We start from the raw sequence: 26,515 nt of genomic DNA on the forward strand, positions 1-26,515 counted from the left end.
GTTCCCAAACCCCCTCCTTTGTGTAATGCTAATCTGCGCTGATTGGTTCATTAACCCAGTCAGTTGTAAATGGTCGACTGCATTCAGCAAGCGATGGAAAAAAACGCCCACCGCAGTTATGAAGAAGCCAGAGTGCAAAGTATATGTGCGAGCCCAATGCAGGAATGATTTAAATCAATGCAGATAAACACCAGCAAACACTATTCCTAGCCATAACACAACGACACGCATTCAGTATTAATCGACACAGTGGCGAAAGTAACTATTTTAAAAGTTGACTCTGTCACATGGATGTAAGAGCTGATGGTGGCCATAGCAATGAAAACAGCAGGGAATCGTGAGTTAAGAAAGCATTTAAATCAGTAAAGGAAGAAGCACATGTCTCATTTTCAATGTAGTTTTAAACGTGATATGTAAATATCCCTATAAAGATTTAACCTGAGAGATGCATTACGAGCACTGATCTATTATAGATAAGGTATTACAAGTGGCATGGAACAATTACATATTACAACACACAATTTAATACATATTTTGCAATTACAGGGGCAACTATTGTAATCACACAGCTTGTGATTGGAAGAAGAAACTGCTTGGGTTGGGACAATGAAGAATAGCCCATATAAACTGTGTAAAGGCTGATTTATACTTCTGCATCAAGCGCACGCTTATGTTCTGGCGCAGCCTCCGCATGGTTGCATAGCCCTCGCTGTGGATAACACTAACACGCACCTCTCAAAAAATGTTACTACACATCGAAATGACAAGTAGCACAAGCTCTGTGGTTGGTCGGCTTGGTAGCACTGATGAGTGTTGGCGGTACCGAGAGCCATGCGAGCCCGTTGGAGCAAGTGTTTAAAGGTATCGAGTGCCGTGAATGAGCTACAGGTGGAAAGTTTTGTTTTGTGTTTACCTTATGATTAAAGTTGTTGCACGTCTGCCAGTTCCTGCCTTTAAATGAGTGAGTTTGAACCACTTGTACATTAAGGTAGCTTTCAAAAAAAAAAAACACCACCGAAGAAACTTGACACAGAGGAACATAAAAACCACACTGCCAGCTAACATTTCGGAAGTGTTACTGCAGAGCAACACAAACAGGGCGCAGAAGTATAAACGCACAGTAACGCGAAAGGAATGCGCCGTGGGTCATGCAAATCACTCGATGCAGAAGTATGAACCAGGCTCAACAATTACTAACAATGTCCCATTGATTAATAATTGCTGTTTCTTCCTTTAAAAGCAAACAGCCAACAAATCCCATGTACTAGGGTAGGTTATTATATCAGTCTACAGAAAAATGACTGGAACAAACAAGGCATAAGGTTTGCTTAACTGTGGTATTGTTGTGAAAATGAACTTAAACCCTTTATACCCCACATCCGCATCTCTGGCATTTTCTCAGTGATCTTCATCTTCACATCATAATCAATCCTATCATTCCTTATAATTTGCTAATGTCTGAAGTGAAAGGCGCAATCACGTTTTACCAGATCCATGTCTCGCATTGATGTCGATACGAGCACACACAAGACGAATCGTTTATTCAACTGTGAGTCGACTCTTTTATTCGAGAATCAATAGTTTTAAACAGTGCACTTTCAGATTTAAACCTCTGCTGGATGTTTTCATTCACTTAGAGTTATGTTACACACTGCATGGAAAGTCATTTTCAAAAACCCATAATAGGGGCTCTTTAACGTCTTTGGGCTAATTTGGGTATGTTTACATTCTTGAGGAATATTGATTAATGTACACTGCCCCTTGTTGTGAAATAAGTCACATTCTTAGTAGATATGCGTTTCTATTGACCTGATTGTGTGATTCAGGCCGGCGCTAATTTTTGCAATTGTTTTCGAACTTCAGATTCAGTTTGCTGTGGGGAGAAATGACAAGGAATAAAAAAATAGAATAATATAATAAGATAATGTCAGTTTGCCACATCAAGCAGCATAACGAGACGTTTTAACGTTTAAAAATGAATGGAAGTGAATGACACTGGAATTCTCTAGACAAAAAGGTTCCAATGACCGTGTCCACTCGTGCTTGAAGAATAGGGTCAGTACCGAAAGTGGGCAAAATGAACCTGCATGTAAATGTCTTAAGTTTATGTTCACATTACTTTTGAATGAAGGCATCAAAATTTGAAAAGCATTTATTATGGTATAATTTCTGCAATACATTCTTCTCATGGTTTCTTGTGAGGTACAGTGTTCATGTGGTACTTGTTCTAGCTTTTAAAAAACTTCCAGCTCACAAGTTGGACTTTGTGCACAAGCACAGCCATAAACTTTGTTGGTTAGCATAGATGCCTAACAGCAAGAAGGTCACTGGTTCGAGCCCCGGTTGGACCAGGAGGACCACTTCTGTATGGAGTATGCATGTTCTCCCTGTGTTTGCGTCCAGACATGTGGTTTACTTTAGGTGAATTCATCCTGAAAGCTCATGATTAACAATTAAATTTTTAACTGAAAAATAAATGTTAATAAATATCTTAGTATTTTAAAATAATAATAGAAATAAAATAATTAATTAAAGCTGCATGTTGTGTATGATGAGGTTTTATGATTGTTTCAGAAAAATCAAACACTTTTAACCCTCTGGCTGTAATCATTTTTATGCAGCCAAACAAACCAACAAAACCAAACAAAAACATGTTTTATTGTGGATAATGTTTTAGGGTGCTTTCACACCTGCTTTATTTAGTTCGATTGAATCGCACTAGAGTTCGTTTCCCCTTTTGGTACGGTTCGTTTGGGCAGGTGAGAATGCAGCAATCGTACTCGAGTGCGCACCAAAAGCGTACCAATATATATATATGTATTTTTTTTTATCTGTCAACCATGTAATACAATTAGTTTTTTTCTACTCGGTGCTCAACACAAAAGCCAGCAAGACGTATTTGCCCCGACGGGTTGCTATTTTCAGACCAGCGTGACTTTTTTACCCGGTTTCTGCCACGTTGTTTAAATAGCAAATTCATTTGCGCCACTTTGTGGACTCATAATAAAAACAGTTTGCTTGCCTGAATCGCCGACCCTGTCATCTTCTTCCCATAACAACAAATTTTACTACATATATATATAATATGTAATCAATATATCTTATTTCTAAGTAAACAACAAACTCTGTACCGCATCGGATGTCATTCCCTCATTGTAAATGCTAGCGCTCCCGTTTTTTTTTCTGCCACCTCCCTGCACGCGCATCCTGAATGTTTACAAACATGGTAATTGGTCTATGGGTCAGAATTTTTTTAATGTAGTGGATTTGAAGGACTATAATAGACTATAAGAGCTCATTCAAATGCAGGAGACCTAAGCCAATCTAAGTTTTTAAGTAACTATTAAGATTTAAATGTGTATCTTTAATGTAAAGGCCATGCAATGTTGACAGAATCTGACTAATATAATCATAGTTCTTATTTCTGGTAAGCACTCTATAGCTGCTGCATTTTGAATCAGTTTAAGTTTGTTTATTATACCCTCATTACATATTCTGCATTAGATAATAATATCATTTGTTGGAATTGGGCAATTTCTTTTAAGATGAAAAATGACATGTTTACAGATTATTGAGATGTGGTGTTTTTTTTTTTTTTTTGCTGGCAGGTTGCTAATAAATCATTCATTCATTCATTTTCTTGTCGGCTTAGTCCCTTTATTAATCCGGGGTCGCCACAGCGGAATGAACCTCCAACTTATCCAGCAATTTTTATGCACCGCATGTCCTTCTAGCCGCAACCCATCTCTGGGAACCATCCACACACACATTCACACACACACTCATACACTACAGACAATTTAGCCTACCCAATTCACCTGTATCGCATGTCTTTGGACTGTGGGGGAAAGCGGAGCACCCGGAGGAAACCCACGCGAATGCAGGGAGAACATGCAAACTCCACACAGAAACGCCAACTGAGCCGAGGCCGAACTGAGACCTTCTTGCTGTGAGGCGACAGCAATACCTACTGCGCCACTACTTCGCCTTGCTATTAAATCACTTCCCCAAATTCTTGGTAAATAACAGAAAATGAACTGAAGATTCATTTTGCCTTAGGCAGCATTAATGTTGTCAGGTATTGGTGTGAATGAAAACAAATGATTATATGGTGATATATAAAAACTTCTTTACAGTGGTCTTTACAAAACACTCAATAGTGTTTCGCAGTTTTACAGTAACAATCATTTTCCTGATTTTAGGTTTGCTGCTAAACTAATTGCTGGGGTTTTGGATTTCAAAAAATTGATAGATAGGTAAGTTATGTCCGTATTTTCTTAAACAATTGAAAAGTATAATTTATCAGTTTGTTTTAAAGGACACTCATTACTATGCCATAGTAAAACATTGCCTGTGGAATATCTGGGTGGCAAGCCTTTGTGCATGGACCAGTATTACCAGGTGCTCTCTTCATGTCGGATCCCTGGACCCAAGAGGGACAGTGTGGTAAACTATGCTACTGGAAAGACCCCGTCTACGCATATTACAGTGGTTCACAACTTTCAGGTACTTTGCCACACTTTAAGTTGTCCTGCTGCAAAAGCAGTCATTCTATCTGAAAGACTGAAATATTATGATTGAATTTTTTATTGATGATACATAACATAAAGGATTTTTCTTTATTTTTAAATTACATATGTAGTAGGATCAATCAGAATAATATCTTTTAAAAGTTTGGGGTCAGTAGGATACTTAAAATTCATACTAATTGCAAATATTTACACTGCAAAAAATGCTTTTCTTGCTTAGATTTTTTTGTCTTGTTTCTAGTCCAAATAATGTTTTGAGAAATAAAATGCCAATATTAAGTTAGTTTTTCCTTAAAACAAGCAAAATAATCTGCCAATGGGGTAAGCAAATTAATCTTGTTTTTTCTTTTGACATAAGATTATTTTGCTTACCCCATTGTTAGATTATTTTGCTTGTTTTAAGGAAAACTCACCTAATTTTGGCATATTATTTCTGAAAACAAGACTATATGTTTTTCTTGTCTAGAAAATCCTTCTTGATTTAGAAATTTTAAGATATTTGGACTAGAAACAAGACAAAAAATCTAAGTAAGAAAAGCATTTTTTTGCAGTATATTGAGCACCAAATCAGAAATTCAACTTCTTTATACTGTATCTGGAATAGTACAATTTCACAATGTTACAGTTTTACTCCCTTTTTTATCCTTGGTGAGTGAGAAGAGACTTCTTTACATTAAATAAACTTACTTACCTCAATCCTTTAATTAGTTTTCTGTTTTGACAGTTTTTATTTAGTAATTTTTAAACGATTACTGTATATTTGAGATTTTGTTAGTCATACCCAGATTACTGCATTAAATGAAAAAAGGGTTTTCATTTTGCGCCTCTGTCTCACATAATGTACTATTTGTCTCTATGTTTTCCTCAGTTCTTTGTTTTGGATGTGTACAACAGTGATGGTTCACCACTGACTGTTGATCAGATCTATGTTCAACTGGAAAAGATCTGGAATACTTCCCTTCAGACCAATAAAGAGCCTGTTGGCATTCTGACCTCAAACCACCGTAACACCTGGGGCAAGGCTTACAACAACCTTATCAAGGGTGAGATAAATGGAAAATGCTATGTTGTGTTTTGTATTGTTAACAGAAACTGACTTAGAAGAACACTGTTCTTTCTAATTTAGTTTTAAAAATCTTTGAAAGACGGCTGTTGCGGCTACATTGAGTAACAGCTAAGAGGCTAAACCAAAGACATGATTCGTGATGCAAACATCAAATAAAAATATAAACAAGGCAAGAAGTCGTTCCCATATCTTTTCTCGTATACTTTCCTAATAAAAAATCATACCTTGATATTTTTACAGTTTAGATTTTATTTTATTTTGGGTTTGGTCAACAAGGAAAACCGCGTCCCTGTTCACCCCCTCACTCTTTTTGTGAATAAACAGGTGCCCCATATAAACACACTACATAACCTTTGTGACCCTCCACCTCGATTAGGTGAGACAGGTTAACCATTTCATGTTTACTACAAAGATGTTTCTTTATTATTGATGTCCATAAATACAAGAGTTAAAGTATTCCGGCACCATGCCGGATCTCCAGCATGCGGCCGTGAGAGAAAAAAAAAAAATTATAGAGCTTGCGCATGCGGTTTAATTGGGGATGCTTTGTAACCGATTAATGGTATCAGTTAAACTATAAAAAAATATACTATATATTTTTAAAGTTTGGCTGCATAAGGGGCATTTGTTGAATGGTTTACCAATGGCCACAAGTGTTTTATGCGCTGCTTATGCGCCCTGGGCGTCTCGCATTTTGCCATTGCTCGCCGTGTGCTTGAGCTGAAAAAGTGTGTTACCTCATCTTTAAACGAAAGCACTGCAGGGTTTTTGTTGAGGAGACAGCAGGGTTTGGGTTGTCAAGGCGACTATGGCAAACTTTTAATTATGGAGGTCTCTCCTCCTTGTGGTCGCTGTTTCATGTTATCCAGAGCTGTATTACTTGACAGATCTTGAATATCACAATAGCCCCTTTAACACAGGGATACCGGTAAATATCTGGAAAATTTCCAGAACAACTTAACCGGTATTTTCAAAAAAGCGCTGTTCACACAGGCGAGGGCGATACAGAATTTTTCCAGAAAAGACCGTTCACACATCCATTCTAAAATACCGGTAAATTCTGACATCATTTACCACAAATGAGCTTTAAACAGCTGGGCTTGTATTTGTAAACATTTGACTACATTACAAACTCTGTGGATGATCAGTATTGTGAACAACTTCGATGAAAACATATGGAGGATCACTTTCGCATGTCGAGATGTTCATAAAATGTGCGTGTGCTGGCGCTCACAGGCTGTTTCACAGGCACACGCAAAGCTTGAAGGTAAACAAACAGCGGCTTATCATAAGCATCTTATCGATGATTATTTACACAGTTGGCATTAAGAAGGACATATAAACGTTATCTGACTAACTTCTAGCAGCTAAACGCGTTGGGAAAATATTCAAAGGCTTTTAATCTCATTGACGTGAATGCGTCTGGCTGTTCTGATTGGCTAAAGCATACGTCTAACGTCAGCACATTCTATACATGCACGCGCTCTTTCTGGCAATCTTCCTTCTGCATTTACACAGCGCAGCATTCCAGCAAATTACCGGTAATGTTACAACTTCTCTTTCCGGAATTGCCGGTAATTTTCCGGAAAGGTCTGTATGTGTGAAAGGGGCTAATATTATTAAAAATAACAATTATAACATCGACAGCAACAGGACTCGGGCACAATAGACCAGCTGATTCAGTCGTTTCCTAGTTACAAAAGAGCACCACGCTTTTTTTTTCTTGTCAACTTAGAGGCAGTGTGGTGCGCCTTGCGTTTTTGGAACAGAAAGGCGTGCTCTTTGTGATCAGCCGCTAAATGTGGAACAAACATTTGTTAACTCTCGGGACCTGTGCAAACACTTGTGTCTACAGATGTATTTTGCCAGAGAAGCAAAATAAAAGAAGGATATTTCTGGTCACAGTTTAAAACAGATAAGTTGACATTAACCAGCGCTGATGCTGGCCTCTGTGCCAGCATCAGGTATGGCAGGGGTCACCAATCTCGGTCCTGCAGGGCCGGTGTCCCTGCAGGGTTTAGCTCCAACTTGCTTCAACACACCTGCCTGGATGTTTCAAGTATACCTAGTAAGACCTTGATTAGCTTGCTCAGGTGTGTTTGATTAGAGTTGGAGCAAAAATCTGCAGGACACCGGCCCTCCAGGAACAAGTTTGGTGACCAATGAGGTATGGCAAAGGCCTTTTCAAAAATAGCCAAATACAAAAGAGAAAGTGATACATTTTAGACATTGATGAGAACTGGAGCAACATATTTGGGAGTTGAAAACGCGCCAGTTAGTTGAGAATGTGCCTTCTGTGCAGTTTTTCTCCACCCCCTTCCAGCACAACCCCCCCCCCAAAAAAATGATTTTTTTTTTACTTTCACGCCTATAAATAACATGCTATGTATTTATTTAAAAAAGTGAAATATTCTGAGATAATTTGCATGACATTAAATCCTAATACCAGAAACTCTGAAACGCCTCTGTGGAGAGGTAAGCGTGATCGAACACGCAATCAGGGGGGAGAGCATGCTAGGAGCCCGGCGGCTAATCATCGGGTCAATCAGAAATGATAAATAACACCTGTCTTTCTAGTGATTGGGCCGGAGAGACTCCCTTCTTAAGGAGAACGGGAGGAGCAGTCGGGAGAGGAGAGAGCACACACACATACAGCGATACATGTGTGGTGACATCCAAACATAAATAAAAGATTTGCTTACCTGAATTGCCGACCCTGTCTTCTTCTTCCCTCAACAACGAACATTACAGCCTCTAAATCCAGCTAATCCTGTCACCCTTTATTTTTCCACTTTAAGTGAAGCTCACAATAATTAGAAAACACTGGGCATTTTGTTAGTGGATTTAAAAAAAAAAAATGTTTGCATGCTTGTGCCACAAATGTTTCTCTTTTTCAGACAAGACAAATAAGGAGTCGGTACGGGCAATCCAGAAGAGTATCTTCACAGTGTCTCTTGATGCTCCGATGCCACGTGTGTCAGATGAGATGTACCATAATAAGGTTGCAGCTCAAATGCTCCATGGTGGAGGCAGTCGCTGGAACAGTGGTAACCGTTGGTTTGACAAAACTCTGCAGGTACAAACATTCACATAGTATATATTAATCGAGATTTATTAAGGTATTCTTCTGTACATGGACTTAATTTTGTTTCCTGTAGTTCATAGTTGGGGAGGACGGATCATGTGGACTCACTTATGAGCATGCGCCAGCAGAGGGACCTCCTATTGTTTTCTTGGTGGATCATGTTGTTGACTATATGTAAGGATTTGACAAAATATAATGAGATTGTTTGAGATTTCAGCAAGAACTGTAACATTTCAAAAAGTGTTTTATGCTTGCCAAAGCAACATTTACTTAACATATTTTACTTTGACTTGTATTTCAGTAAAGACAATATGAACACAAAATAATAACTTTTGTAAATATACATCTTTTTCTGTAATTCAGACTGCAACACATTCCAAAAAAAGTTAGGACAGGAGCAATTTAGTGCTAATAATCAGGTAATTTGGTTAAATTATGATGCGATTTAAAACAGGTGGTGTCAACAGGTGAATGTAATTTTTTTTTTTTTGTACAAAAGCAGCATCCAAGAAAGGTATAGTCCTTTAGAAGCAAAGGTGGGCCGAGGATGACCAGTTTGCTAACAAATATGTGAGAAAATTCTTAAAATGTTTCAAAACAATGTTCCACAAAGAAAGATAGGAAGACATTTAGACGTTTCACCTTAAACAGTGTATAATTTTATTAAAATAGGAATCTGGATGAATTTCAAAAGGGAGGCTGGCCTGTTCGGTGACACCATAAGTAGATTCACCCAGGAATTCACGGCGGTGTAGTCGGATACGATGGGCTGAGTTATCTATCGGCGGGGATGAAAGATTGCTTCCCCCCGCCGAATTATGCACTGCTTGTCGCCGAGAGTGCCCGTCTACGGCTCCCCTCCCTGGGGCGCCGATAAGTTCTGTAAAACGGACTGCGCACTCTACTCAGAGCATCGTATCCTCTTGGGCGCGTGCAAGCGGCGCCTCTCTAACAGACATCTGTAGAGCTTGCGGGCTGGGCAACACCTAATACATTTGCAAGGTTATATTGCGAGTGGAGCCAGTTTCCTCAAGGGTATTAGGTAACCTTTGGTGATTGAGGAAACAACTCGGTTAAGGTGTTGTAACACGCTTGCTGCGCCATTCTCCATAACACGTGCACAAACACAACGTGCATTTATTAACTCTGTCAGTAAGTTCCCCGCTTAGGCGAGCCCTGCAGAGATTCCTCCAAGGCCCCCAGCATTTGACTCAGCAGAGGAGTCAGACGCTGGCCTGTTACGTTGTAGGTCTGCCTGCTGGTTAGCCTGCGTTCTGGGTATAGGTGCCTGCTATGCGTGATCCCCACATGCAGTCCTCCCTCACAGGCGGAACCATGTCTTCCCTCACCGCTAAACATGTTATTTTCATATGCATACTCCCCCTTCTCAGGGCTAGTCCATATGCTCTTTACCACCATATCTCCCCACAGGGGTAGCAGGTGGCCTCTCATCGGGGGTTAAGGTTAGGTTCAATCATCATGGCGTTTTCCATACATTGCCCCATAGTGGAAGTTTTTTCCACATAGCATTGAAGTACCCCTCCCGAAGCGAATGCTACAGTTACTAAAGTAACCCTCGTTCCCAAGGAGGGGAATGGAAATGCTATGTTCCTTTGCCATAATGATCGCTCTTTAGCTGTTGAGGTGAAAGTCTCTTCAGCTTAAAAAGTATGCTTTAGCTTTGCTGTGCTTATATTGCCAAATTGATTGCAATGAGCATTAGCTGCACAAGCTGAAGCTGCTAACTTATTGGCATTTCATTGGCCTGTTTACATACTCTTTGAGATGATTGCCTTCCTGAACGAAATCCTTGTCCCCACCTCGGGGAATGAGGGTTACTTTAGTAACCGTAGCATTACATCTACAAATGCCAGTTAAAACTGTGCTGAGCCAAAAGGAAGCTCTTTCTTGTCTAAGAGGCATCTGGGATGGATGGAAATGTGTACTGTGGTCAGATGAATGAGCATTTTAGGGTTTCTTTTTTTGAGAGAGAAATGTACGCTGTGTGCTCCAGACCAAAGAAAAAATGAATCATCCAGACTGTTACCAGCAACAAGTCCAAAAGTTAGGGTCTGTCACGGTATGGATTTTGTCAGTGCCATTGGCAAAAACAGATACAAATCACATTAAATAATGTTGGTTGTAATGGCTGCAATGAAATGCAAGTCAAAGTAAATTTAGAGATCATTACTTTCTTTTTTTATTTTCATTTTACATACTGTCCCAACCTTTACTGACTTGTGGTTGTATTTTAATACAGTGTACAATTTCTGTGTTGGTGAATATAATCTTTAGTTAGTTTTACTTTAATCCTCTGTGTCACAGTGATTTAGAAATCATTCTTAAATGCTGATTTGGTGCCCAAGAAACATTAGCTAATGTTGACCTCAGTTCACAGCTGCTTTGTATTTTTGTGGTAAATGTGATATTGTCCCGCATCCTTTGATTGACACAAAGTTCACGTGAGCAGCTTTTATTTGAATTAATTTGTAACTTTTTTTACATTTTTAAGCACTTGCTGAATAAAAATAGTTTTCAATTGAAGCATCACATCATTAAGTTTTAAAATAGATGTTTATTTTGAAGGTTGACGAATATTACATTTAACAGTGTTATGATAATATTTTTGGTTATTTAATAAATATTGAAACATTTTTTACCTAAATAGTACCGACATACTGTGCATGCCTTAACACAATGCCCTGAATATTGATAATGTAAAATTATTTCTTTTTTGTGATTTATCATGCAACTATTTGTTACAGGAAGAGAACTGAGATGGTGAGAACTCCCATGATTCCACTTCCTATGCCATTAAAGCTTCGATTTAACATCACGCCAGAAATCAAGAAGGACATTGAGAAAGCCAAACAGAACATGAACATGTGGGTTTTAATCATTCAATAATCAGCTGTAATCAATGAATATTAAATCATATTTGTCCCTAATTTTCTTGTATTCTTTGTATAGCATGGTCCATGACCTAGATGTTCGAGTACTCAACTTTTCACAATATGGAAGAAAGTTCCCAAAGTCTCATAAACTGAGTCCTGATGCATTCATTCAAATGGCACTGCAGTTGGCATATTACAGGTTTGTTCAAACTTCTAGTCAACTCGAACACCAGAGATTCATCTTTTATCAACTGTTTACAGAGTCTTCTGATGCTAGAAATGTATTTTTAGAAATCTAGTCCTTATTGCAATTTGTTTTTACATTCCAGTGGCTTCTCTTACTTTATTTTCCTAGGTTGCATGCATGCCTTTTTTGTACCAAATTACCTCTTCGTCAGCATCTTTAAAGATCAAGTATGTATTTTTGATGTCATAATACTTTTTTAAATGAATTTACTGCGAGGAGTGTAGCTCTATTTGTCCAACAAGTCAGATTCCAATGGTGTGAATCTTGGATTGGATTAACTTTATACTATAGGTACCTGGAATGTTTGTTATCAAAAGTATACTGTTAAAGCTTTTAATGCACCAGTGCTTGCTGTCAGTTTAATCATCATTCTAAATCTGTTTTTGAATTGCTATTTTCTAATTATACGCTTATTTCACGCGGCCGCCATTTTAAAGAACCAAAGCGAGGCTGCGGTGGGAAGAAACCCGGAAGTATAGGACCAGCACTGTAAACATTGCTGTAACATGCCGTGTACAATAAACCTCTAGCTGTTGCCGAGATTTTCAAATGCAGAAACGATGTAACCCTCACTTTAATATTATTTAGTGAGTTTATTTTAAATTATTAAAAGCAATTTTGCATCAAACATCTCAATCTCAGTGATGCACTTAAGTGTCCTCCTGGGCTTCAGTTCATGGCACCAGTTAAACACCATGAGGACGGTTTTATGCTTCAGTCTATGTAACTCGGTGAGCGATAAAACACTGCAGTCCTCTGCAGCACACCCTCGTGCTGTCTGTAATAGTGTTGTCCCGGTACTGAAGTTTTAAACCCGGCTATTTCGCGCTAACATGGAAGCGCTGCTGAGCGCGGATGACTCGACTGATCTTCAAGGCTGCTTCGAGTTTCAGTATCCGTGTCTCTGTGTTTGGTTTGCACTCAGCTTACTGCTCTTCACCCAGTGCAAACACAGATGCACGGAGACTGAAGCGCGAAGCAGCCTTGCCTTGAAGTTTAGTCGAATCAACAAGCAGATCGCTCCACTGTCTGTGTTGTGTGTGTGCTCGGTAAACAGCGGTGAACTGATGACCTTCTCGGCCAATCCCAATCATTTCGGTTGAACACGTGACCACAATGGCAAATCAGCGCTGTTTCAAGAAAGCCATCAACATTGCCTTAAATGTTAGCGCGAAATTGCCGGTTTTTCTTTTAATTCAGTATCGTGACAAGTCTAATATAGTGAAAGAATCAGTTTATTAACTCGAGTTTGATAAATATTATCTAAAACGTGTGTTTGGGAAAGAAAACATTAGCTAACTAGTGCCATTTCCCTTAACTTAGCTGAAAATGAGCTCTGATATCCCTTATTATATTCACCATTCACTAAGAACGGACCTTCGGGTCACTGGGAAGATGGTGAAATTATAAATTTCTGTCACTTTCTCTTCGCTGATAAGCTATAAGCCAGTTACACAACATTCCTATGTAACTCCCAATGATATTTCCGGGTTTCTTACCACCGCAGCCTCGATTTCGCTTTTGAAAATGGCGGCCGCGTGAAATCAGTCTATTGGCACTCTCACACACACGCAACATTTTTTGTTGTGTTTACAAACATTCAGAGGTCCAGAAACCTCTTGTCAACGGTATGAACCCTATAATTAAATAAAATAATTTTGTCTGCATACCCGAATCCTTAAAAGGTACAAAATGCTTCATCTCTAGACTTGATGCATAGATTATGATGTTTTAAAATGAGTCCTCTCCTCTTGTTAAGTCTGACGTCATATGAAGCACCTTTCATGTTCAGGCACTCTATCAAACTCAAACAAATGGTAATATTAAATGTGTACAAAGTGTAATACTTCAGAAAACCATGATATATATATATATATATATATATATATATATATATATATATATATATATCTGTCTGTCCATGTATAATATCAGGAATCAACATTGCATTACCTCTAAATTAAACCTGAAATTGCTTAAATGCATTTTAAACTGCTTAAATGCATTTTAAAATCCTAATGATTACTTACAAACTCTGAATGGTTTAGCTCCACAGCATTTGAATGTGTACACCATGATTTTATAAGAAATTCACTTTAAAGTTTGATATGACTGGTCATAAACAAATATTTTTTCAATTCAAATGAGTAGGGACTTGGACCCGGAAACAGTATTCTATACATCATGACTTAAGCGGATATTTAGAGAGTAATGCAAAGATTACTTAAAAGAAGCCATGTGTTTCCATGTTTGCTAAATAACATGTAGTTTCTAAACTACTCTTCCTTTTAAACTTGTATTTTTCTCATGCAAAACTGCCCCTTTCATATGTGCACTAATGTCATGCCCAATGGCAATGCCCCATCCATAAGTGGTGTAAAAATTACATACTTCACCTTTAAAAGATGCAATTATTTCTAGAAATGGTGAAATTCAGAACTAAGGTGATTTAGCAAAGGGCTATTTCTGAGTGAATAAAATTTTATACAATATCAGTGGATAAAATGGGGAAATTAACAATGTGGACAAAATGTACCTGTAATAACGTGTGTTTTAAAGGTGGGTCTCACTTATATTATCTAATATGTACTTTTATGTTTTACTCTACATTGTACTTGTATTTAAAAATACATGCATGTAATTAAATTTATAAATGTAGCTGCATTTCAAAAATTATAAAAAAAAACTTTAAAAAAAAGCTCTTTTTGATATTTTAAGATTAAAGGAATCTACTATCCAGCAGAGCTCAACCATAATCAAACACATCGAAAAAGCTAATTAAGCTTTTCAGGATCATATGTCTAGCATATATCTTGGTATACATTCTAGAATAGATTCAATTAAAATGAATACAATTGCAAAACATTTATATTTTTTGCAATCATTTTCTATAGAAATATCCAAACAACACCACACAGGTACACTCTCAGAAAAAGAATGGTATAATGTTGTACCAAAGAAGGTTCAAACCCTTGTCACTGGGGCAGCACCTTTTTATGGAACAGAATTGTACTGTAAGACAAAGTATCAAATTTGTACCATTCCATTTTGTACCTTTAAGGACATGATTTTTACAATGGGACACTAAAATGTACCTTTGGTTTTTTTAAAACCTGCAGATACAATATTGTACCTTCTGATCCATGAAGGCACCACTACAGTGACAAGACAATTTGTACCTTAACAGTGTCAAATGTGTTCCTTTAAGAACTATTTAAAGGCATTTTGCTACAGTATACCCAAAATGCGTCAATTTATTTTCAGTATATATATATATATATATATATATATATATATATATATATATATATATATATATATATATATATATATATATATATATATATATATATATATATATTTTTTTTTTTTTACATTTGTTTTAACATCAAACAAAATATCTATTTTTTTGCTAAACATTTCACAACACGTTTCACAAAAATGTTACAGAAATACATTCTCCCATCTACAATATAAAACTCCCATCTACAATATTTTGTTTCTCCAATTTTCACACAATACCTTTATAATCACTTAAAAGTTCATTTAATTTACTTAATTTTAAAACAGAAATAGAATTATGCAAAAGTATTGTAATGAGATATGCACAATGTTTGATTAGTTTTACAATACTAAAATGTCTGCATGAACACTTTGCATATGCAGGACTTTTGCCAGCTCATGTGCGTAGTGGAAAGCAAATGTCAAGGGGTGTTGATATCAACAATGAAAATGTATTTATCAGAACATGCTTACCAAATAATTATTAAAAAATTCCTTAAATGTTTAGATTACAATACCTATAGTTTTGTTTTACCAGTTGTTTTGTATTATAGAATTTAATAACTAATGTTTATGAGATTTTTCTTTAAACAGGCTTTTAAAAGATGATTCATGTTTTAATGTGGAAATTATGCATAAAATCACTTTGCCTTTCCAGTAATATTTACTGTCATAAGTATTGTAATAAAGAAGAAGTTGAACACTTGCGTACCTTTTTATGAGAACAATTGTGTACCTTCATTTGTACCATAAAAGGTACAGAACAGTATCATAAGAGTTTTTTTCTGTACCATGTAAGGTACAACTTTTGCAAAGGTCCAAAACTTCCTTAAGGAACATTATTTGTACCACTGTGTACCTTTTTTTTCTGAGAGTGTACAGGTTATTCCATTATTTACAAGGCAAGGGACAAAACAACAACAAACAGGGCATTTATTGAAAAAAATACTTTACAAAACTGTAAAGTGACGTTTATCATTTTACCATAACATAGGCAAAATTATTAAATAAATGTACATGCATATAGTTTACATGCTCCTCTATAGTTTACATGCTCCTCTAGTTAATCTGCTGGAAAATTACATTTAAAATTATGTGCAAGGAAACTTGCACAGTACAACAAAATCCAGTCTCTGTGTGCTGTTTTTGATTTTTAAATAGTCTTATGAGCCTTAAATACAGTAAATCAACTGTATCCATGTTACATTTATGACGGTGAAAAGTCATTATCAAATTTGGCATACATCTTTGCAAAGAGAATACATGTGATGTTATTATCTGGAAAGTTATCTGTTGCTGCACTGTTATCTAAGGCAGTAGTGTCAAACTCAATTCCTGGAGGGCCGAAGCCCTGCACAGTTTAGTTCCAACCCTGCTCCAACACACTTACCTGTAGGTTTCAAACAAGCCTGAATGACTCAACTAGTTTGATCAGGTGTGTTTAATTATGGTTGGAACTAAACTGTGCAGAGCTGCGGCCCTTTTGTAACTGAGTTTGACATCTAAAAGATTAACCAGGACATGCCAATTCTTTCAAAACATTTTACCACAATGTCCTCATAACAACATCTGAAACACTGCACAACAAATGACATAACTGATCGAATGATTGATGACAGTTGTCAAGAACATGCATCATGCATGATTATGATGTTTCACGTAATGACTATAAAGGTGTTATGACCTTATGAATACTTTGAAAAGTAAAGTGATATGCAAAACATAAACACAATAAGTGCATTTATTTTTTATTTTTTGCATTGTTTTTAAGACTATGTAAATATGAGAAAATATATTTTTATGCATATACATACATATTTTTTCTTAAGCATGCTATGCTAGACTACTGATTTTTTGTGTGTGTGTGTGTGTGTGTGTGTTAGGATGTATGAGACATGCTGTCCATCCTGCGAGAGTGCATCTTTACGCATGTTTAAACTGGGCAGAACAGAAGCCATTCGATCCACCACCACAGAATCGTTGCAGTTCACAAAAGCCATGGATGATCCATCAAAAAATGTACTGGTTTCAATTTCAGTATTGACATGTTTTAGAAGTTTTGAGAATTGCTCATGTTGTTTTCATATTCTTTGACATTTGCAGAATATTGAGAAAGCAGCACTGCTCAAAAATGCAATTAAAGTCCACAGAGAGCTCACATACATGGTGAGTGTCTTAAAAAGATCCAAATGCATTAGGCAGTAACTCTTCAAAATCGGACAAACTTGGTACTTTAAAGGTATTAACTTGGTACTTTAATGTGACATTTTAATACTTAAGTAAGTCTACATTTAAAAAAAAAACATATCACCCCAGTAATATCTTTTGGACTATTATTTTTCTGACACTGTATGTTCTCTGTGTAACATTTTTGTTATGTTATCAAGAATTCCTAATAAATATTATGATTTTTTTTCCCTCTCCTTTGTAATCAGGCCATCCATGGGCAGGCTATAGACAGGCACATGTTGGGCCTAAAGATGGTGGCCATTGAGGATCTGACATCTTTACCCGAGATTTTCATGGACACATCATTTGCTGTGGCTTCACATTTTAACCTCTACACAAGTCAGGTTTGTACTCTCGGGTCAGGTGTTGTGGGCCACTCCAGCCCACTTATTTACTCCAGATAAAAACATTTACCACTTCTTGATTAGGGGCTCAATAACATTCTATTCCTAAAAATATGTTTCCTCTAAACAATCTTACAGTTCATGCTGTAAATAATTCAGAAAAAAAGACTATAACGTTATCACAAAAAAGAATATTAATTCTTGTAATAATTTTTTTGCAATCTCTACTACTGACATTGCACACTGTAATTACATTTCTTTTAAGTTAATTGTAGCATACAAACCAGCAAACACACTTGCCAAACTGCTTCAAAATCAATTTTTAGTATGGCCAGACGATACTACAATGCTCAGTTTTTTCACTTAGACTTACTTTACGTCCTGTAAATAGCGAATGCGCTTATGGCGTGACGCAGCTGGCTCTTAAAGGGAATGGGAGATGAGACTTTAATTGGTTTATTCTCAAAACACACGTATAACTCATTAAGAAAATAAACTCAACCCTTTTAGACCATGCACCACAGCGCAAAGCCGATTTTCCCATCCTTAAATTAGCAAAAATGCGTTCTGACACACCCTAAAAGCGTTTGCGCCCTGCGTTTTGCGCTCTGCGCATGGACCGTCAAAATAGAGCCCTATATGTTCTTATGTTTGGGTGCACTGTCTCTTTATGAGTTTGAAATATGGGTAACATTTTACTCGAAGGGGTGTTCATAAGACTTATGAAATTTTTATAATCACACATGAAACATCATGCATATAAAAGAGATTTTATACATACTTATGACAACTGTGATGAAAAGTTATGACAATTGTTAATGCCCTACATGTTAATGTCAAGTTGTGATGACAAATATTTCTCAAACATTGTTATCTTTGCACTTAAAATAGCAAAACAACGTTAATGACACTTAATGGCAGTTGCCAAACGTATGCTTAAAATCTCCTTCATATTTATGACATGTCCTGTCATGATTATAATGGTGTCATGACAGTCTAATGCAGGGGTTCCCAAACTTTTTAGGCCGCGACCCCCAAAATGACAATGCCAGTGACTCGTGACCCCCAATATCCTCTGAGGTGGTTATAAATACAGAAACCTTGCATGCAATGGCACACACACACACACCAATGGACCCAAGTCTATTCTTCTTTTAATTTTTTTTTTATGTATGAGAGCTGTAAATGGGCCACAAAGTTTGACCAGGTGTTATGAAATCTGCTGCATCTGACGCTATTGCTGTGTCTTTAATACAATGCAATTACCCCAGGGGTTGCAATCCAATAGAAGTAGTAACTATAAGCTACTAGAGTAACTATATATGGTATAAACGACTATTTTTTTCTCTTCAGAAGGTTATTGATAAAATATGGTAATTCTTATGGTTTAATGAAAATAAATAGACTTTTGGAAACCACCAGGCGACCCCCCTTCATTGTCCCGCGACCCCTCGGGGGGTCCCGACCCACACTTTGAGAACCATTGTCTAATGAACACCCCCTTCAAGTAAAGTGTTGTCAAATTATCTTTAATTGTAACTTTTTCACAATTTCTGTGTCTGTTCTTTATAGGTTGGATCAAAGACTGACTGCGTAATGTGTTTTGGACCCATGGTTCCTGATGGTTATGGTGTCTGTTACAATCCTATGGATGATCATATCAACTTTGCTGTGACTGCTTTCAATAGCTGTGAAGAAACCAATGCCACTAAATTGTCCACGTTTCTAACGGATGCACTTCTGGACATGAAGAATCTTCTAGACCAGGTCACTAAGGACCAGTGAGTGATGACACAGCTGTAATGGCAAAATAAACGTTCGCACAACCGTTTCAGACTGAAGGCTTTTCAATGTATTTGAACTGACATCTACAGTATTGATGGTTTGATTTCTGTTTCATATCTGTTACTGTGGTGTGTTATTTTGTTACTTCTGTATGCGACTTAGAAAACTATTCTGAAATTGTTTACATTGGACACAAGCAGTGTGATAAGACTGCAGATAATGAAACCTATCAACAGAGATTCCGCTAGGACTGGTTGGAGGGCAACACAATTTAACAATAAGCATAAACTGATGCCTTACGCTGTTTATGATATTAAGACTAAGGAAAATTTGCAAGAGGTTCTTTGTCGTGTTCAGTGCTGATAGCTTGTAACTATCAATTGACCAGCATATTAGTTTGCTTACCTTAAAATGAAACATTTGACTATCTGGTGTTTTAATTTTTTTGCTCTGTTTAAATCTAAATTTAGAATGTTTATTTTGCCAGCAAATATCGTTTTTCTTTAGGTGAACAATTAATGAATGCAGGTTAATCCAATAAAAAAAGTCTTTGTTGGTAGTCTTAAATTATTGTCTGACCATTTGCTTCTCCATCTGAAGTGACTTCAGCCAGAATATTCTTAACCACACCTCTTTCAACATTAGTTTGCTCCAAAGAAAATAATGAGCAAAAAGAAACTTCCGCTTGCTACACAGTATTCCATTTCAGTTGGAAGTACATAAACATACTGAAAATCTCACTTGGACTTTAAGTTCACTTGGACTTTAAGCATCCTGACCTGTCTGACACTGAACCAGCCAGAGTGACACTGAATTAATGGTGTGAGATTGGAGCAATTTGTTGTCCAACTTTTGAATATCAGAAAAGCAGTTTGAAAACAGTTTTATTTTTGCAGTATAATTTGGGCATGTGGCGTCACAGTGGTGCAGTGGGTAGGACGATTGCCTCACTGCAAGAATGCCCGGCTCGGTCAGTTGGCATTTCATGTTCTCCCTGTGTTCACGTAGGTTTCCTCTGGGTGCTCTGATTTCCCCCACAGTCCAAAGACATGCACTATAGACCTTTTTCATGGCTGTTGCATGGAGGGCGCCATAGCGACCAGCGTCTTCTGGTAGAATGCTAAAAACTTCCGTTTACAGCATGTACAACTGGTAATTTGCGCTACGAAAATGGGTTTTAATAACGTTTTTTTAATGGATAACAGAGTGTTTTTGTGACACACAACTTAGATTATAACGGCTTTAACAGACACATTTCTGTCACATGTGGTTCAAGCGCCTCAGAAATACGAGAAAGATGTTCTTCTAGTTCACGTGTCTGCCGTCAGAAATACAGTGTGTGTGTGCGTTCCCGGCCTGTCAGCTGTTAGCTCAGCGGCTCTTTAACACGCGCACACACACACACACAGAGAGAGAGAGAGCAAACCAGAGTACTGGCATAACACTTAACAGGTATGAAAGTCAGGCAATTTACAAAAATGACCACTAAAAGTCTGTTATTGTCACACAACCAGCGATCGCTCTCAAGAGATCGCTGGTTCTCACACGAACTTCAGGACAACACTTCCGCATTTCCCAGGACTATATTTACATACTTGCACTGCTCCCAGACACCCATGCTCACACATCTAGCTTGATTGCACTCACCAGCTGCATCTAGTCAGAGACTGATATCACACCATACATAAGCCACTCATGAACCCATCCAGTTTGCCGAGTCTTGTTTACTGCTAAGTGACATTACAACTCGTTTCTCCTTGTCTTGTTTTCTCCGTGTTTAGACCCTAGCCTTGTTTACCCTTGTTCTCTAGTTTAGCCGCCTGACTTATGACAAATTGCCTGTTTATTGCCTGGTTAACATACCCGTTTGCACCTGTATGACCACTGCTTGCCTGACGCTGAATAAACCTGCATATTGGATCTTACCTCCAGTTGTCTTTGTCACTCCACCTCGGCGTCACAGTTATTGATACTCTGCTGGCTGATTTGCTGTTCATTCTAATCGCGAGCCGTTTGTGTTTTATTTCGTGTGTTGTTTTTACCACGGTTTGTGTTTTTCTGTCATTTCGAAATGACACTAGCCTTTACTTTCACTTTGTCACAGTTATTAAATCAGTGTGTCAGTGGCACAGTACAGGCTACGTGTGTGTGTCAAATATTTTGGTGAATTACATTTGTTTGGGCTGGTTATATATTTGAAATAAAGAGAAAATGTTGACTTTAGCGATGACAAGGCTTCATTTAAACTGCAGAAGATGCCGTCTGACATCCAGGGAAAAATGCCTCACAGCAGCTGTTTTCCATCCTGTTAGATCGCATTTCTTTAAATGATCAGTCCAGGGGCCTGTTTCAGTAAGGAGGTTCAAACAACTCAGAGTTTAAACTTGAACTCTGAGTAGATTTACCGAGAGATTAAAAACTCTGAGTTTTCGGTTTCAGAACAGCTGATCTGAGTTGGGTCAATCAACTTCGAGTAGACCAACTCAGAGTTAAGCGCGTACACCGTGACTTTAAAAAGGCATTATCAATGGAGCGCAGACATTACGAGTGACTATGGCAATATCTTATAAAAGAGATCACCATTTCTTTCTCCAGCTGAACTTGATGTTCTCATGCAAAGTTATAGCAAATATGAGTGTGTATATATTTGAAAAGAAACAACCATCAGTGAAGAAGAGACAGTTAGCGTGGGAAAACAGCTGCTCAAGTTAATGCCTAATTTCCCTTTTTAAGTATTTAAATATTTAAGTATAATAAAATAAGTAATGTAATTTGTGACGTTTATATATTTTTTTTCTAAACTTTTTTATACATTTATTAGTTTTAAATTATTTAACAGTGCACTTGTGTGTCTGCCTTTTTTATTGATCAAGTGATAGAGGTTAATATAACATTTAGAAGGTAAGCAGTACTAAAAATATTTTTTAGAATAATCCCATTAATCTAGTTACAGTGCATGTCGAAGGTGAATTTAATTTAATTATTTATTAAAAAAGGACAAGCCATTCTAGTACAGTTCTTCTGTGTGTGACTAAAATGTAGGCAATAGCTATGTTTCCATCCAAATATATTACATAAATTTATGTGCAAAACAGGAATATTGCATAAAAGATGCGAATAAAATTCCATCCAACGAGTCAAAGAGAAAAAAATTTTCACTTCCTGATCAAACTGGCACCAAATATCAACAGTAAAAACAGAATTTACTGTGGTAGAAGAAGCTGAGTCAATTAATTCTTTATTTAGCCTAATTAATGTACTTGCGCCTCGATGTCAGAAGACAATGCTGAAACACAATGAACACGTGGGGGCGTCTGAAGCCATGAGACGCAGAGACTCACGCACCAGACGTTCGGAGGTAATTAATATACACTAATACTGAAACAGTAAAGGCATTTTAGAATGACTAAAACAATATTCTTTGACATGTTACAGTGTGCTCAGCTTGCTGGTTTGTCCATTTACAAACATTTTCATTATCATATGATCATGATCTTTTTTTTAATGTATATACTGTAATTTGTTTAGTAAAAGTGTTTCCATCGTAGTTTATGCGCACATTTTCTATCGAATAAAAGTTTATCCTACTCAGTTATGCGCGTTTTGTATGCATATTTTAAAAAGTTATGTGCATCATGACGTTTCTATCAATCGTTTTTATGCACGTATCCAAAATGAGCATTAAAATAGGTGGGTGGAAACGTAAGGCTAAGGCGAGAAATGCCGCTTCATCTTTAAAAAAGGGGAGGAGACAGACAGAAACTCTGAGTTTAGAGAATAAAACCTGCTTCTGACCAGGTTAGATTCACAGAGTAAGTTACCACAGTAACTGACTCTGAGTTAAAGTTACCTTTCTTTCAGAAACAGGCTTGACTTACCCTGCTTTCTCGAGTTTAACAAACCTGCCATTTTGAAACGGAAAACCCAGAGTTTCTCTCATTTCAGGGTTAAAATACTCTGAGTTTTCAGTTAACCTCCTTTCTGAAACAGGCCCCAGGAGATGGTGCTGATGGACAACAGTATTAGTTCAAAGAGGATAAAAGCAGGTAAAATAAATTAAAACTGTCATTTCAAAGCTGTCCAAATGTGACTGTTTACAAGCATCAGCTGCTGACCGGAAGTTCTTCGCATTCTCCTTGCGCATACACTCAAAGCATAATGGGTAATTTTGCGTTCCAAGAAAAAGGTCTATAGGAGAATTGAATAAGCTAAACTAGCCGTAGCCTATGTGTGTGAATGCAAGAGTCTATAGGTGTTTCCCAGTGTTGAGTTGCGGCTGTAAGGGATTCCACTGCGTAAAACATATGCTGGATAAGTTGGCGGTTCATTCTGCTGTGGCAACCTCTGATTAATAAAGGGACAAAGTTGAAATGAAAACGAATGAATGAATTTGGGCATGTTAGTGTAGAATGCATATTTACAGGGGAAGGTATAGGGCAGGGGTGGGCAAACTCGGTCCTGGAGGGTCGGTGTCCTGCAGAGTTTTGCTATAACACTAATTGAACACACCTGAACATGCTAACCAGTGTCTTCACCATCACTAGAAAGCTAATGGCAGGTGTGTTTAGGGTTAGTGGTAAACTCTGCAGGACACCGGCCCCCCAGTACAGAGTTTGCCCTCCCCAGGTCTAAGGAATTAAGAAAGGTCTTACTCCCTATACAAGTCTTATTTACCCCCTAAAGTACATCAAACTGTTTGCTGAAATGTCTACAACAATAAACATAAGACTTATAAGTGTGCACAGTGTTTCTGTCAGTTATGCAGTTTGTGAATTTAACATGAATGTTGCAATCACTACCATAATAATAAGTCCTTATTGAATTTCAGAATTGTAAAGAAAGGAAAAATGAATGTCATGCAGTTTGTATTATTGAATGTTTTTAAAAATTACACCACTTTTCCGGTAAGTAACTATAAACTAAGGGTGCTCCATACATTACATTAACAAGGACAGCCAGAAACAATTATTTTTAAATATGTTTGTAAAATTTTTATTTTTAAGTGTCAAACTTTCTTATAAACGTTTACAAAAACAAGTAAAAAATTATAAACTTTACACAATAAGTGCATGCATTTTAAAGACCAGCATCAGAATATCAGCTTCTTATGACAAAGCAATAAATGCCACAGGATTGTTTAATTGTTTCACCTTAGTTAAGTAACGCCTGGCACGTTATGTTAAATTATTTTAAATTACACGCCCCATCCATAACCAACCTTAAATCATACCTGAACTCTGTTTAACAGTTCCAAGTAAACTGTTTTGTGTGACATTCTCATAAAATCTCTCTGCTTTTGAATATCTTTGTTCGTAATTGTTCTTAGCCCTGTCAATGTTTATCTATGTTGTATTATTATTATAAAATTTCCTCTCCTGTTTCTCTTACGTTTATATTCTTTAGCTGTCAATATAATACTTCGCGTCTATGGAAGAAAGTCAATAAAGATAGACAATGTGTAACATCATATTCATCAAAAGACGGTTTATGTGCAAGTAACCGCATGGGTCCGAGCAGGGAGCGAGCCGGCATGGGAGACAAGCTCCGAGGATGCCAAAGATTGCAGAACAACGTCTGTCGCTGGATCCGAGGACTGAGATTTACGCAATCACCAGCTGGCTTCCGTTACATAAGGGCAAATATAGATGACTAAAACCTCATTTAACTCATACTTTTTATCATTTATAATGTCCAAGGCATTGATATTAATATTAAATGCTACTTTTGTGCCTTTTTTTAGCCTTTATCTCGCCTGTTTACTGGGTTAAAAATCTTACATTATTCCATCTCCACTCGCTGGTGAAAGCTAGAGCAGCTGGCGATCTTCACTCTGCAATCTATTGCTTCTCCTGCAGTTCCCGGATGTAATGTTGAATTTTAACAGTCGAATTTGATCCACTGAATTTATGGAAGCGAATATTTGAACTGAAATAAAATGAACTGAAAATGACCTTTTGAATATTATACATCATATTTTTAAAGGGTATTGTATATTTTGTAAGTGAAATCTGAAAATTGAATATGAATTATTGAATTTTTAAGTATGAAAACGTGTTTGAAATAGTTTTCGTTGAAATATTCACAGCTTAAATAAACAGATATGTTAAATTTCAGGACCTAAAAATACAAACCCTGGAATTCAAGTCATAAAAATGCAAGAACGTGTTAATACGGTGTATTTTTTTTTTTCAGTTTGTGATATTCAACAAGCTTTTTAATTCAAGACTTTTGGCATTGATTTCGTTCCATAGGTATGTGCATCATGACGTTTCCATCAATCGTTTTTAAACGCATCTCCAAAATGAGCATTAAAATAAGTGCGTGAAAACGTAAGGCTAAGGCGAGAAATACCGCTTTGTCTTTAAAAAAGGGGAGGAGACCAACAGAAACTCTGAGTTTAGAGAACAAAACCTGCTCCCGACCAGGTTAGGTTCACAGAGTAAGTTACCACAGTAACTGACTCTGAGTTAAAGTTACCTCTCTTTTAGAAACAGGCTTGACTTGCTTGACCTGCTTTCTCGAGTTTAACAAACCTGCCATTTTGAAACGGAAAACCCAGAGTTTCTCTCATTTCAGGGTTAAAATACTCTGAGTTTTCACTTAACCTCCTTTCTGAAACAGGCCCCTCAAGATCTAGAGAAGAGGGTCCTGCCTTGTTTGACAAATATCCCAGAACTCATCACAGGACTAGAACGAGGGCTTTTAACAGCACCTGGTATAAGGACTTATGGCTTGAATATTCTGTAAGTCAAGATTTAGCTTATTGCTTTGCATGTAGGCCTTTTTCTTTGCCCAGTAAACCGGAATCTGCCTTCATATCCCAGTCAAGATTTTCTGGGCATTGTTTAAAGATTCTGGGTTTAAGCTCAAAAAGGCTATCAACAGCAACTTATCAATGCTGGATCTCATAGATGAGGAACGATAAAAAAAGTGGAGGAAAACTTTGTGTGCTATATTTTAAGTGGCAGTCAAGAGCAGCACATCAGCAATTGTTTTAGTGTACAGTTCATTGAGAGTCTGAAGATTGACAATAAGGGTAATTTATTGACAATCT

General features: G+C 37.2%; 2 protein-coding genes across 4 annotated transcripts in view; both read left to right on the forward strand.

Annotated features, from left to right (window-relative positions):
- zgc:154046 overlaps nt 1-21,386 on the forward strand; it is a 43,661-nt gene extending 22,275 nt beyond the window's left edge. The window contains exons 4-15 of one of the 3 annotated variants that reach the window (XR_015497186.1): nt 4,203-4,256; nt 4,341-4,506; nt 5,398-5,572; nt 8,493-8,671; nt 8,754-8,854; nt 11,446-11,565; nt 11,651-11,773; nt 11,930-11,988; nt 16,987-17,122; nt 17,207-17,269; nt 17,539-17,676; nt 19,249-21,386. Coding sequence is in view for 1 of the 3 variants with exons in the window: in NM_001079997.1 (NP_001073466.1) it covers nt 4,203-4,256; nt 4,341-4,506; nt 5,398-5,572; nt 8,493-8,671; nt 8,754-8,854; nt 11,446-11,565; nt 11,651-11,773; nt 16,987-17,122; nt 17,207-17,269; nt 17,539-17,676; nt 19,249-19,461 (1,468 nt within the window). In the remaining 2 variants the exon portion in view is untranslated. 3 annotated transcript variants of the gene reach the window in all.
- Nucleotides 1-26,515, forward strand: part of grk5l (G protein-coupled receptor kinase 5 like) — a 785,510-nt gene that overhangs the window by 307,595 nt on the left and 451,400 nt on the right. The window lies entirely within an intron of this gene.

The sequence above is a fragment of the Danio rerio genome, chromosome 8, assembly GCF_052040795.2.
Source record: "Danio rerio strain M-AB ecotype USA chromosome 8, GRCz13ab, whole genome shotgun sequence".
NCBI lineage: Eukaryota > Metazoa > Chordata > Actinopteri > Cypriniformes > Danionidae > Danio > Danio rerio.